General features: G+C 41.0%; 2 protein-coding genes across 4 annotated transcripts in view; both read left to right on the top strand.

Moving 5' to 3' along the window:
• Positions 1–12: 12 nt before the first annotated feature.
• On the top strand, positions 13–3,520 carry LOC117446022 (serine hydrolase-like protein). 3 transcript variants are annotated; one of them, XM_034082062.2, is made up of 12 exons: positions 13–358; positions 595–738; positions 1,386–1,499; positions 1,617–1,658; positions 1,757–1,776; positions 1,888–1,962; positions 2,211–2,320; positions 2,399–2,478; positions 2,562–2,596; positions 2,706–2,782; positions 3,069–3,156; positions 3,292–3,520. In XM_034082062.2, exons 1-12 carry the CDS (start codon positions 343–345, stop codon positions 3,421–3,423), a joined length of 933 nt encoding a protein of 310 aa, XP_033937953.1. In that variant the 5' UTR covers positions 13–342; the 3' UTR covers positions 3,424–3,520. The 3 variants fall into 3 exon arrangements, with proteins under 3 accessions (XP_033937953.1, XP_033937940.1, XP_033937945.1); XM_034082049.2 differs by having other exon boundaries at positions 87–358; positions 1,873–1,962; XM_034082054.2 differs by having other exon boundaries at positions 286–358; positions 601–738; positions 1,873–1,962.
• A 74-nt stretch (positions 3,521–3,594) lies between these two features.
• Positions 3,595–13,844, top strand: part of LOC117446043 (serine hydrolase-like protein) — a 73,856-nt gene continuing 63,606 nt past the window's right edge. Inside the window, exons 1-2 of the mRNA XM_034082066.1 lie at positions 3,595–4,091; positions 4,251–4,394. Of these exons, the coding sequence (XP_033937957.1) occupies positions 4,067–4,091; positions 4,251–4,394 (169 nt within the window). The 5' untranslated portion in view covers positions 3,595–4,066. The remainder of the gene's footprint in view (positions 4,092–4,250; positions 4,395–13,844) is intronic.

Genomic DNA, 13,844 nt, shown 5'->3' with positions numbered 1-13,844 from the left:
AGTTCATATAATTGTATTCAGTCTTGGTTCCATACATAGGTTTTAAAACTCACTCCCTTACTTGAGGCAACAGATCATAATACGTAAGTAAAGTATTGGTCACAAAGACTTGTATAAATGCAGTCCATTTACCTTTCAATGCATACTGTCCAAAAAGTCTATAAGTAGTTGGTAAGATGCATCTCTCCATTGTATAAATAGCCTGAAAGACAAAACTGAGGGGGACAAAGTTCAGTGCAGACAACACGGAAGTTGGTTAGAGCGTAACGTGCTCACGTCACGTTTTGTTTGTTATGTTAATTACTTTTGCGAAGTTGATGTAGCATTAGACACTGTGCAGCTATGATGGCTGCAGAAGGTAAACAAATGCATTCGAGAAGGACACTTTATAAATTGTGTAATCTACAGTGTGAGGTATTGATACTCACATGCTTTGTTTACAAATCAAAACGTTCTTTGGATGTTATTGTTAGTATTTGACTAATACACTAATACACAAAACTGTTGCTAAAAGTCGTAAACGGTTTGATTTTTCTGTCTGTAAGAATCTGGCAGTCTCGTTTTAAAACTGCTCTGAGTTGTTTAATGTGTCAGTTTCAGAGCTCTGTGTCCCGGTGCCATGGGGGGAGATCAGAGGGAGAGTTTGGGGTCCTGAACATGGTCGTCCTGTGCTCTGCCTGCACGGCTGGGCTGACAACTGTGGTGCATTCAAAACCCTCATTCCCCTTCTTCCCAAAGGTAACACACGACTACTGTGCAGTGAGCAGAGGTGGGACCAGGCTATTGTTCTGCAAGTCACAATCAACCCCTACTTTTGAATACCCATACTACCCTTATTATACCACCATACCATTTGAAGTATATGAACTGCACTTGGTCACATTTTGCATTACGCAAGCCAGAATGCTGTGTAACTGTTCTGACCAACAATCATTTCCACAGCAGATATGAGAAAGAGGATCAAAGTTCAATATGCCATAAGGATAAAGTATTTAGTCCACACTGCATGCAGTATGCACATTTTGTATAGTGCAATTCGTTTTTTGTTAACCACTGTATAGTTTTGGTATGCTAACAAAATTATCTTTGGTATGAATTTTTCAACGGCCCCTCAGTTAGACAACGTTAGTTCATCATGGTTTTGTAATCCTACTTCATTGGAAGCTGCTGTACTCTTTCAAACCAAGGCTACGCTCCAAATCACATAGTGTTCCTTTTAATACAAACTGCAGCTGCCCTTTCACTGCTGCATGCAATATGCAGTATGTCATATACTTTTTAAACTATGGGGTTGGGGTCAGTTATCACATATTTCAAGTCAAAAGGCACAAGTCCAAGTGAAATCATAGGTCATTGTTGTTTAAAATAGTCTCTTCTCTCCTCAGAGTTCAGATACATTGCGGTGGATCTGGTGGGTCACGGTCTGTCATCACATCGCCCTCCTGGAGATTTCTACTCTTTACCGGAGTACGTGACGGACGTACTCAGAGTCACTGATGGTGTGTGGGAACATATGTATGCATATAATTAAACCACAGAGGGACTTATGGCGACTCTCGCTGCTCTTTCATGAGATACTGAACCTGGTTGATGATCTGTGAAATTAACTCCCACAGCACTGCAGCTGAGGAAATTCTCCGTCATCGGCCACAGTATGGGTGAGTCCACAAATTGAGCAGAATTCTTACTAATCTGAGTTGCTATGCTACAAAGTCATTTAAATTGCAAATCGCGTGCGGTTTCTCTTTAATTACAGGTGGGGATGCTGCTGGAATGGTGAGTACCATTGTGTAATCTCTTTCCTCTTTTATTCATAAGACACAAAGATTAATTAAGCCTGATTTTGAACATGCTATAACCATATGGTCTAAGTTGTGTCTTCTACAGTTCAGTGCACTGTATCCTGAGATGGTGGATACTCTTGTGCTTCTGGACAATTACGGAATACTACCTACAGATTCAGTAATAATCTTTGTTTACTTACCAGATTACACTCACTGTAAATCTTTAATGGTTTGTGTTGCCAGGGCATAATGACCAGTGGCTTTGTGTTTTTCTTCTTTGTGTTTTGTCTTCTTGAACTCTATTAGAGTTTGCAATTCCTACGTGTCCTGAAAAATGTGGAAAACTGTTGAACAATTTTCAAGTCATTGATATAAATGTACTTCATCTCATATAACAGTTAAACATATCATGCTTATTGCCTCCAGAAAGAAATATGCAAAGTGGTGAGGCAGGGGATGGATCAAACACTACAGTTTGAAAAAAAGACAGAAGAGGAGAAGTGGAGAGTTTACACGTATGAGAAGGCAGTTCAAAGGTATCACTTTACAGATTACTAGTAATTTTGTCCCATCTTATTTTAATACTGATTGCTAACGTTTTTTATTTATTTCAGGTTGCAGGCTGCAAACCCGACTCTGTCTGAACGGTCGGTGCACATCCTTCTAGAGCGAGGTCTTGTTCAGGTTGAAGGAGGTACGTCTTTATCTCTTCCCCTCTTCTAACAGAGGAATATTCTCACTTTGGTTTCATCTTCTGAATGTGTTTCTCTTCTTCAGGGTTTGTCTTCTCCAGAGACCTGCGAGTTAATTTTGTACGTCACTTTTAACCTTCCCCTAAAATCACCTCTCCTCTGTTCACTTGCTTTTTTTACAACAGAGGTTTAGCTTTTACAGTAGCTGTGTTTCATTTTATGTTTTCAGAAAAATATCGTGCGCATTAGCTTGGAGCAGAGTCTGGAGATACAGTCGAGGATTCAAGCCTCCGTTCTAGCTGTTCTGTAAGATATTGATCACTACACTGAAATAAATGTTTGTATTATAATGTTTCACCTGTAGTATCACATTGTGACGTAAGACACACATTTATAATCACTGACAAATGTTAACTAATGGCCTGAACAGAAATACAGCTTTAAATGAGGATATCATGTCCCTGCCCCAATGATGTGTTTTTTAAAAAGTATATAAGTCACTCATTTTAGTCTGCCATAGCTCTCCAACAATAGATAATGCTACAGTATATGGTCCATTCTCACATTGTTTGTTCAAAATCTTTTCCTCCAGGACGGATAAAGGCTTTGATAAAATACTCTCTGAACCAGCTCAAAGAAAATTCACCTCAGCACTCCTCGAAGATTTAAAGAACAGAAACGTGAGTTTCCAACTTGAGGTGGAATTAAATTACAATCAATTTGAAGTGGTTTTACTTGATTATTTAAACATCTTAGTGGCTTTTTGTTCTTTGTACCAGAAGTTTCATATCCCTCTCTGTTTCTGTGGGTTTCAGCACACGATTGTTAGGGTACCAGGCGATCATCACGTTCATCTGAATAATCCTGAAGTCATCGCTCCATTTGTTTCTGACTTCCTGCGCACCAAAGTGTTGTCCCAGTCAATCAACAGACAGCACAAGTTATAAACTACAAATACACTGGTGTACTTAAGTAATATTGTATAGTTTATAAAAGCACAGTGTGATTTACAATAAAACATACAATAAAATACATTAAAAAAACTATTTATTTCTGATGTGACATTATTCTTTTTAAACTTCTAGTTTTTGTTTTTCCAAATTGTTGTATTGTGACACATTTGAGTGCTTTTTTAAACAATGCTTTTGATTTTCTCTAAATTGTCTGATTGGACAAACATGTTGAGGCTGCCCGTATGTTAGGAGGGCAATGTCCAAAAATAATTCTTACCACAGAACAAAAAGTGTGAATGGGGGTTTCTTAGCAGGTAGAGTTCCCAATTGTCCTTGCAGCAGACTGCCTGACAGCCATTACTGAGGGAACAAAAGACACACAGACACACAGCAGAGAGTAGTCACCTTTCACGTAATACCCGACTCAGCAGTGTATAATGATTGGCCAGAACAGCAGCCCGTCCTTATGAACATCCAATGAAATCACTGGTTGCAGAAAATGTTTAGGTTCCAAAGGTCAGAGTTTTCCTTCATGTTTCATTTGTTAAACAGACATTTCAGAATAGTTTGAAGCGTTGGGAATGTTCAGCTATTTTTCACTTTCAGAGACATAAACTCCAGATCAACAGTTACGGAGATGTCATCTACAGTGAAACCAGAAGGTATTTGATTCTAAATGACCCAACACAAGTGTAGCAACATTGACCCTTTCCAGGACTCAGTTCAACCCTGTAGTTTAATCTAGTTTATATTAACAGTAAATATCTGACTGATCCTTGTTGCTGTTGTCTGAGGAGCTGCATTGTTGTTTAATGTGTCAGTTTCAGAGCTCTCTATCCCGGTGCCATGGGGGAAAATAAGAGGGAGAGCTTGGGGTCCTGAACATGGTCGTCCTGTGCTTTGCCTGCACGGCTGGGCTGACAACTGTGGCACATTTAACACCCTCATCCCCCTTCTACCCAAAGGTAAACTATGACGGACTAGACAAAAGTAACTCCTATTTTGACAAGACTTAGTTGATCTTAATCCAAATTTCCCGCTGAGTTTACTTTGCCCTGCTCCAAGGTGATGTCTCCTGTTTCATGTCTTTCATTCTTGTTTTGGGCTTCCTGTTTTGTTCATCTCCCCCCTCGTTCCAGATCACTTAACTTCCTGCCTTTGTGTGTTTGCCCCCCCTCCTGATTAGTTGTTCCTGTCCACAAATAGCCCTGCAGTCACCTGACCTCCTGCTCCCCGTTCTCATTCCCCAAATGTGTCCATCTTCTTTTGTTAGTGTGTTTTGATCTTTTGTTAGATATACTTTTCCTGCCGTTTCCTCTCTGTCTGTTAGACTCATATTTCCAGATTTACATGTGTGTTTACTTTAGAAAAGTGTCCTGTACTGTAGGTCCGGAACACTTGAAATGAATGCTGTACATACGACAGCAACCAAAACACTATCAACAATAAGGTAAAAGCACACATCAAGTTTTCTACGTGCATTGAGTAAACACTAATAGATGTATAACATGCACAAATTATTGATGAGCTTTGTTCACAGTAGCAAATGCTCTAACAATAAAGGAGCCTGAAGCTGCTGTACTTAGGCTCAGAATGTGTGCTTCAGCTTTGTCTTACTTCTCACCTTAATACTCCCAAACCAGTAGATCAATATGAACGTTAGAACAGAGGCCTGTACTACGAAGCTGGTTCAACGGATATGTTTGAGTTAGCCAGTTGGCTTAATGCAAAACATACGCGCTCTCGCTAAACTGTACTACGACGCAGGTTATCAAGTGGATCGCTCAAGCCAGCCGTGTCCCATCTAGTTAGGTGCGCGTTCACATGAAAGGGGTGGTATTTGGAGCATTCGACCAATCACAAACATGGAGAAGCATAGCGCAGCGTCATACTTCCTGAATGAAAAGTCAACTAGCCTATAATATTAGACATATGAAGAAGTTAAACTTTAAACATCCATGACTTAAACACTTTATCCAGGATCAAAGCCACATAGTTGCACCTGCAAGGTGAATACAGCTGGTAAAAGAAAAAGTGTTTGAATGCGTACATTAACAGGTTTATGATATCACTGCCCCGTCTAAGACACGATCTGACTTTAATTACATTTGACTCGAGTGTTTCGTCAACTTAATGTGTTGCTTAAAATAATACTTCTGCATACAGTATGTGTAATGTTCACGTTCACACAGTCGGTGATTTTTGCCGGCCGTCTTTCCTGCAACGGCAGCTTTTCTGCATACTAAGAAGGCCAGTGGGCCAGACGGTATTTCGGCACTCCTGCTGAAAACGTTTGCAGACGAGCTCACCCCTGCCTGGAGTCCATTATTCCAGCTCTCTGCTGACTCGGGAAGCATCCCTCAAATATGGAAGAAAGCTGTCATCATACCAGTTGCAAAAAAACCATGCCCACATGACAACAACGACTTCAGACCAGTGGCTTTGACCTCAATAGTTATGAAGTCACTGGAACGGATTATTGTAGGGAACTTGCGAACTGAGGTGCAACACCTCTTGGACCCCTACCAGTTTGCGTACAGCGATGGTAGAGGTACAGATGATGCTCTGACCTCTACAACTCACTTTATTCTAAAACACCTGGAAAACCCTTTAGCTTATGCTAGATTAATGTTCATGGACTTTAGCTCAGCTTTTAATACTATTCTTCCCCAAATCATGTTAAAAAAGCTCAAACAGATGGATGTGAACCCTTACTTGATCAGATGGTACCACTCCTTCCTAACTGAAAGACAGCAGCAGGTGAAAGTGAACTCGACCCTCTCTGACACACAGGTCATAAGCACAGGGGCACCGCAAGGCTGCGTTAGCTCGCCTCTTCTCTTCACACTCTACACAAATGAGTGTAGGAGTCAGCACACACACAACCACATTATAAAGTTCTCTGATGACACAGCCATACTTAGTCTACTGACTAGAGACTCAGACATTTCTCTTTATAAACTTGAGATTGAAGAGGTTGTGAAGTGGTGTTAGGCGCACAACCTGGTGTTAAATGTTAAAAAAACAAAGGAAATGATCTTTGACCCCAAGTCAGTAGGTGATCACAGCCCCGTCCTTATCAACAGGGAGGGAGTTGAGCAGGTTACACGTTTTAAATATTTGGGGATTTATTTTGATGCTCAGTTAGGCTGGGCCCATCAGGTGGATCAGGTATGCTCAAAGATAAGCCAGCGCCTGTATTTTCTGCGTCGGCTCAGGGTTCATGGAGTGGATAAATGCATCATGTTAATGTTCTACAGGGCAGCAATTGAGTCTATTATTCGTTATGGCATCACAACATGGTTTGGTAACTTGTCAGTTAAATCTAAATCACAACTCCAGAGCTTGATAAAAAGGGCTGGAAAAATAATTGGCATGCTTCCACCATCCTCTCTTCAGGAGATATTTGAGGAGATGGTGAGAAAGCAAGGCCGTAAAATCACATGCGACCCCAAACACATCCTGTATAGAGAGTTTGAGTTGCTGCCCTCGGGCAGAAGGTATAGATTACCAAACTGTAAACTGAACAGGTATAAGTTTTCCTTTGTTCCGCTGTCAATCAAGCTGCTGAACAGTCATAAATAACTGTGATTATGCTGTGTTAGGAGTTGTTGGGAGGTGCAATGTTTACAGTGTAGTTTGTGCAATCGAGAAGGTTAAATAGGGAAAGTGCATTGTGTGTAAATATGGACACAATAGGGATATGTGCAATTTGACGGACACTATGCATAGGTGAAATAGGGAAAGTGCAATATTGATTTGTGTATGAATACAATAGGGGAAAGTGCAATATTTGATTTATGTATAAATACAATAGGGAAAAGTGCAATATTTGATTATGTACAGTATGAATGCAATAGGAAAAGTGCAATTTGATTATGTATGTGCAATAGGGAAAGTTCGGTACCTGTATGTTTCTTGTTGTTTCTTTGCCATGTGATATATGTGATCTCTGTTCTGTATCTATGACTGATTGACCTGAATGTTTTTTATGTGTATTATCTCGATGCCCAAGACAAATTTCTCCTAAGGGAGACAATAAAACTCTATCTAATCTAATCTTTTCTGTATTTCCTTTCTCCTGTAATATGACTTGATCGCTTTAAACTCCGCACTCTGAGCTCTGATTGGTCAGCAGGTGGTGCTTTCACTGAGTTGAGCTCTTAGCCTGCAACCTAACCTGGTCCCGACCAGGGGGGTATACTACGAATCTAGTTCAACCTATCCTGGATATGTTTTGAGTTATCCGGTTGACTTAATCCAAAACAAAGCCGCTCTCGCTAAACTGTCCTACAACGCTGGCGATCAACTCGTTCGCTCAAGCCAGCCGTGTCCTATCTAGTTAGGTGCGCGTTCACATAAAAGGGGTGGTGTTACATCCCCACTAAGGCCTAGGGGACCTGGAGACAATAACATACAACCAATAAAAATGAGGGAGTCAGCGTAACAGTTGACAAAAGGTTTATTTTGTGTAAACCCCGAACCGAACGGACATATAATTGAAACACTCTGTTGAGGAGGAGGAGGAGGAGGAGGAGGAGGAGGAGGAGGAGGAGGAGGAGGAGGAGGAGGAGGAGGAGGAGGAGGAGTCAAAGGATTGTGCCAAACAAAAGAAACAAACATAACAAAACCAAGCCTATCTCTACATCTACCCTTCGAAACTAAAACTCAAACAAAAAAACCCTCAATAACTAAACTACAAAGAATTTGACAAAACAATATACAGGGGTGGCAACAATCCGCTAACCTAGTGTGTCTAAACATTAGTTAGCTACGTGGTGAGACATGTACAGGGTACCCCAGACTTACCTAACTCCTCCATCTCTCAACACACACACTTTCAAAAAGGTCAGACAATACAAAGAGAATGAGTTGCTAAACACTGTAGGCTCCTTCATCAGCAACAGGCCCAGAGTGAGAGAGCGAGAAGACTTCCTGGGTGCCTCCTTTATGGTCGGCCCTGGCTACTGATAGGCCAGCTGAGGGTGAGAGGATCCAATCAGCCATCAGACTCAGGTGCACAGGCCAACACATCCTCACTCCCAGGTCGGCCTATGTTGACGTTATGTCAAGTCCCCTGCCGGCTTTTTCCAACGCAAGGGGGGGGCCCTTAGCGTCCATTTTCAGCTTTCCGGGATGTCCATATGCTTCTATGGACGCTCATGGAAGCACGGCATTCGTTTGTGTCGACTGCCCTTAAAGGCAATGAGAGCGTCCATTCTCATTGGATAACGGAGAATTGTACACCCGGAAGTAAGTATTCCCCTTACTGACGATTGATTTTACAGTGATATCTGCACTACTCATCGACTAAAAAACACCAGATTATCCTTGTTAATTACACAACATTGATTGGTTTAAATTGTGTGCAATGCTTTTCTATTTTTCCCCTTCGATTCGGAGAAACAAATCTTTTTTCGGAGTAAAGGATGGCAGAATGTTTTCTGCCATCCTTTACTCCGAAAAAAGATTTGTTTCTCCGAATCGACTACCCAGAATCCCCAGCTATCGTCCTCTGTTTGACGTCACGTGATCTTCAAATGTCTCCCTGCAGAAAAAAAACATGGCCGAACTTCGTTTTATTCTCGGTGTAAAATGCCTGTTTTAAAGTTAGTTTGGCCATTAAAATGCCTTTTGATGTCATTTGATGCGAGAAATATGAGTTGTTATTTCAGATGATGTGTGCAGTGGATGTCCATGATCTTTAGTTTGCTAGTTATTACGAAGATTACTTCAGGAAATCGCGCCATTGTTACCAAGGTGGTTGCTAGGGACGCTGCTATCGATATTATGTCTGTTATGTTGTGTAACGGTTTAATGGTGTTATCTTTATTGCTACCCCCTTCCCCGTCAATGTATAGTGTTGGTCCACACCGCAAACATATTAGTTTAACAAAATCCGCATCTAAAGATACGTTATTTTCCCCTGTGCAATTCCAGTCTCACATCTCAGAGCACATTGTCATTAACAAATACCGGAAACAGACTGAAAAAAAATGTAAAAAATAAAATACCTTATTCCGAGTGTGCTTGCTTTTCTCTTTGAAAGTCATCACATACCTGCATTGTAATACACGGTTCGGCTGCATTACATATTACATATCTACCGTAGTTCTGTATTTATAGAGACCTGATGAGAAGACCTGTAGACAAACATGAGGAACTGAAAACGTGACGTGGATCATAAATATATCAGCCATTAAACAACATCTTACATTTCTTTTCACACTCATTGGATAACGGAGAATTGTACACCCGGAAGTAAGTATTCCTCTTACTGTCGATTGATTTTACAGTGATATCTGCACTACTTATCGACTAAAAAACACCAGATTATCCTTGCTAATTACACAACATTGATTGGTTTAAATTGTGTGCAATGCTTTTGTATTTTTCCCCTTCGATTCGGAGAAACAAATCTTTTTTCGGAGTAAAGGATGGCAGAAGACACTACACTACCCAGAATCCCCAGCTATCGTTTAGGACTACACCATGTGCTCCGTTTGACAAACCCCGTGATAGTCTTCAAGCTCTGTGATTGGAGAGTGTGCTCCGAGGGTTACGCAGAGCCTCGAACAGCACTTGAAATGGGATGGAACCATGGCAGACTGTCCAAAACTGGATTTGAACGGCTGGGGGAGCGGGAGGGGAAGAGGCTCTCCGTGCGCGGCGCAGGGGGCTATGACAGCGGACGGAGAGCCTCTTCCCCTCCCGCTCCCCCAGCCTCACCTGATTTTAATTTCACCATATATCAAGCCCGATCGATTTCACAATGTCAGCGCACCTCTGCTTTCGTGTTGGTAGTTCAGTCAGAGTTGTTTGACACGCTAGTGCTACCTCAGAAAGTTCATTTTTATACTGAGAAACTGTGCCTTGAAGCCATATCAAAATGTTGAATTGTTCATTCAGGGATTCATTTCAGAAATAAAACCAGCTTGAAATGCTATTTTGGTCTGTTACCCCTTTTTGTTTTAGTTTCTGTTACAGTACCTTGTAGGTGCTTGTACTGTTAAGTAACTTGAAAAATAACCATAATAACCGACATGAAAAAATATCGTGATATATATCGTGATACTGCTTGAAAAATATTGTGATATATATTTTTCAATATCGCCCACCCCTATATCAGTGTATACCTTAACCTGTTAAGCCCGAAGGTCCCCGCCGGCGGGGACCCTGTTTTTTTTTTTCACAACACTGTGTCTCAGGGCATCTTAATATTTAAAAACCTATTAATGTGTTATACCAGATTAACGAGAAGAATCTCAGCTAACTGACAATACGAACCATTTGTACAGAAACAAAACACAAGTCTCACAAGAAGCGTTAGCATTAGCCCTTAGCTAAAACGGGCAGATGCTACTTCCGGTGCTAACTAACAAAAACGATCTTTAAAACTTAATAGTTTCTGCACAAACTACATATCATTTGAAAGCTGATACTCCACAGATTATTTGGTTATAAGTATCATCACTGTAGGACACACATTTACTGAGCGAGCAGCCAGAACAGAGAAGAAGAAAAACAGCAGTTTTCAAAACCATAACAATAATTATATCTTACCGTTGCTGTTTTGTGATCAAAGCTCGTGTTCAAGGGAATAAAAACGCTGTTTAAGGTTAATCCAATGTCTCTTAGTCACTTTAGAATTGTTCCTGATAATCTATCATTACATTCATGTCAGCAGAGTAGGTTTAAAGTTTCGCAGTCCCGAGCTAACGCTGTCTCACGTGCTGTTTACGCAAACCTCTCTCTACTTGACGTAAGTGTTTAGCGGGACTTACTAACTGTCACTCGATTCTATTGGCTCGAATGGTTCAGAAAAGGTGTCAATCACCCAAATCGACCAATGGGTTCCAAAGATATGATCCTGCGTAAATGGTAAATGGTAAATGGACTGTACTTATATAGCGCTTTATCCAGTCTTTAAGACCCCTCAAAGCGCTTTACATACTACATGTCGTTCACCCATTCACACCCATTCATACAGAGCAGTGTACCTAACTCTAGGAACTAACATTCATACACATTCACACACCGTTGGCCATGCCATCGGGAGCAACTCAGGGTTAAGTATCTTGCCCAAGGATACATCGAGATGTTGACTGCATGGGCTGGGATCGAACCCACAACCTTCTGGTTGAAAGACGACCGCACTCCCTCGCAGCCACAGTCGCCCTTATAAACTATAAACGCGTAGTATAAACTAAGCCCGCTCCGGCTCCATTACGCATTACGCAGCCAGAAGGGAGAGCTTCACCACAGAGCAGGAGCTAGAGATGCTAGCTGACGATAGCTATGATCATACCAGATGAATCTTCGTCGGATGATGAAGATCTCCTCCAGCCAGACCTGGATCCGGACAGTAGTGACCCGGATGTTGAACTTCCACAACAGGTATGTATTACTTATGTGTTTGGTGAATCTGCGTCACAGTGCTAGCTACAGGAATGATTAGGCAAAATGCTAAATAGTGTTACTTGTCTTTTTGGAGTTACATTTTCTAAATGAATGGCCAGTGAATGAATATATATATGTGTTTACTTATTTATTTGGTGTAATATTATTCATTTATTGTCCAATATTATCCTTTTTATATATTACTTTTGTGTTTGGTGGAACTGCATCACAGTGTTCATTTATAGTCCAATATTATCCTATAAGTATAAGCCAGTGAATTAATCTAATCTCTTTGTTTTTCCACATTTGTTAGATGAGGTGTGACCCCAGCAGGACAAAGCCACACACCCAGAAGACTTTCAGGGAGCAGCTTGCTGCAGAATTGTTGGAGTTTGCTGAAGGCCCTGCTGAAGGCCCTCCACCTCCACCACATGCCCGAGTATTACGGGGAAGATGCCACCAAGGTCAGGAAGAACTGCAGGAGGTGCCTAGATGCTGGACTCAAAAGGGTGAAGACACCTGTGTACTGCAGGAAGTGCCAGGTCCCTCTGTGCTTCACTGTCAAAAAGAACTGTTTCAGGGAGTGGCACGACCTAAATACTGGAACATTCAGGTAGGTATAAAGTTCAGGTAGGTATAACATTTTGCGAGTGTTTATTTAAAAAAAAAAATACTTGTTTTTATATACCTAGTGTGATTTTATTGTATAGTGTGTTGGTAAAATATTTGTTGTTTTTACAAACCTACAGTATGGTTTTATTGTATAGTACGTTGGTAAAATGTTTGTTTTTACATGCCTATAGTGTGTTGGTAAAATGTTTGAAATAAATCTGCCCCAGTTGGAGTCAAATGTTACCTATGTTTCCGTTTTTTTTTATTGTGCAAGTACACTTACACACAATGACCTACAGTGTAGTTTTATTGTATAGTGCGTTGGTACAGTTACATACACACACACAGCTACACTTACACATACACACCTACACATACTCACACAGCTACACGTACATACCCACACAGCTACACTTACACATACACACACACAAATATTTTTAACATTTTTTTAAGAAATATATATATATATATTTTTGGGTGGAATGAATACCTATAGTGATGATTCAATGTAATACAATGATTTTTATAGTCTGGTACCTGAAAAAGGTCAAATGGCACTGATGGAACCAAATGTGCCCAAAGCTTATTCCGCCTGGACTTTATTTTCATAAACCTCTCTAAAAAGGTCAAATGTCACTTGTTTTGCCTCAATCTTGATACAGGGTACTTATTATATGTTATACTTTGGATTCCTAAAGCTTTTAGGCTACTAACCCATCATTCACGGTTGGTCTTCACCAGAGTTGGGTGTAACGCGTTACAAAGTAATATTACTTTGTCGGTAATGGAGTAGTGTAACGCGCTACTTTTATAATTCAGTAATCACACTACAGTTACTAAAATCCAACGACACGCGTTACTTCGTTACTTTCTAAAATCAGTCATAATCAAACCTCAACAAACACCTGCAAAGAACACATGCTAAGGTGAAGCTAACGCACATAGCTGTTGTTTATTTATATCACACGTAGTCTGTTCTTCTCTGTTTTCCGGTTGTTGCCTGTTTTGAATGACGAATACACACTACCGCCGCCTGCTGGTAAGGAGAGTTATTGCCACTTACGCATGCGCAGTTCGTACGTGCACGGCTGAAGTCTTTGCGGTGTGCTCCAGTCTGGTTCCAGTGCAACACATGGCCAACACGCAGGAGAACACGCCGACGCACAGCGTGAGCAGAGATAGACTGCGCAAAATATATAGATAGCAGGAGACAGAGGACAGCCATGGTCAGATAGGAAAACATTCAGGATCTGGATCAGTCTTATGCGACAATGGAAACTGAACTAAAGAGAACATTTGAAACTTTAGCAGTCTGCGTGATCTGCCTGTAGGGAGGGGTGGGCCGGCCCTGCGAGTAAAGTAACAAATTACTTTATGTAGAGAGTAACGAAGTAGTGTAA

This window comes from Pseudochaenichthys georgianus, chromosome 1 (assembly GCF_902827115.2).
Source record: "Pseudochaenichthys georgianus chromosome 1, fPseGeo1.2, whole genome shotgun sequence".
Taxonomy (NCBI): domain Eukaryota; kingdom Metazoa; phylum Chordata; class Actinopteri; order Perciformes; family Channichthyidae; genus Pseudochaenichthys; species Pseudochaenichthys georgianus.
This window is presented reverse-complemented; position numbering and strand designations above follow the sequence as displayed.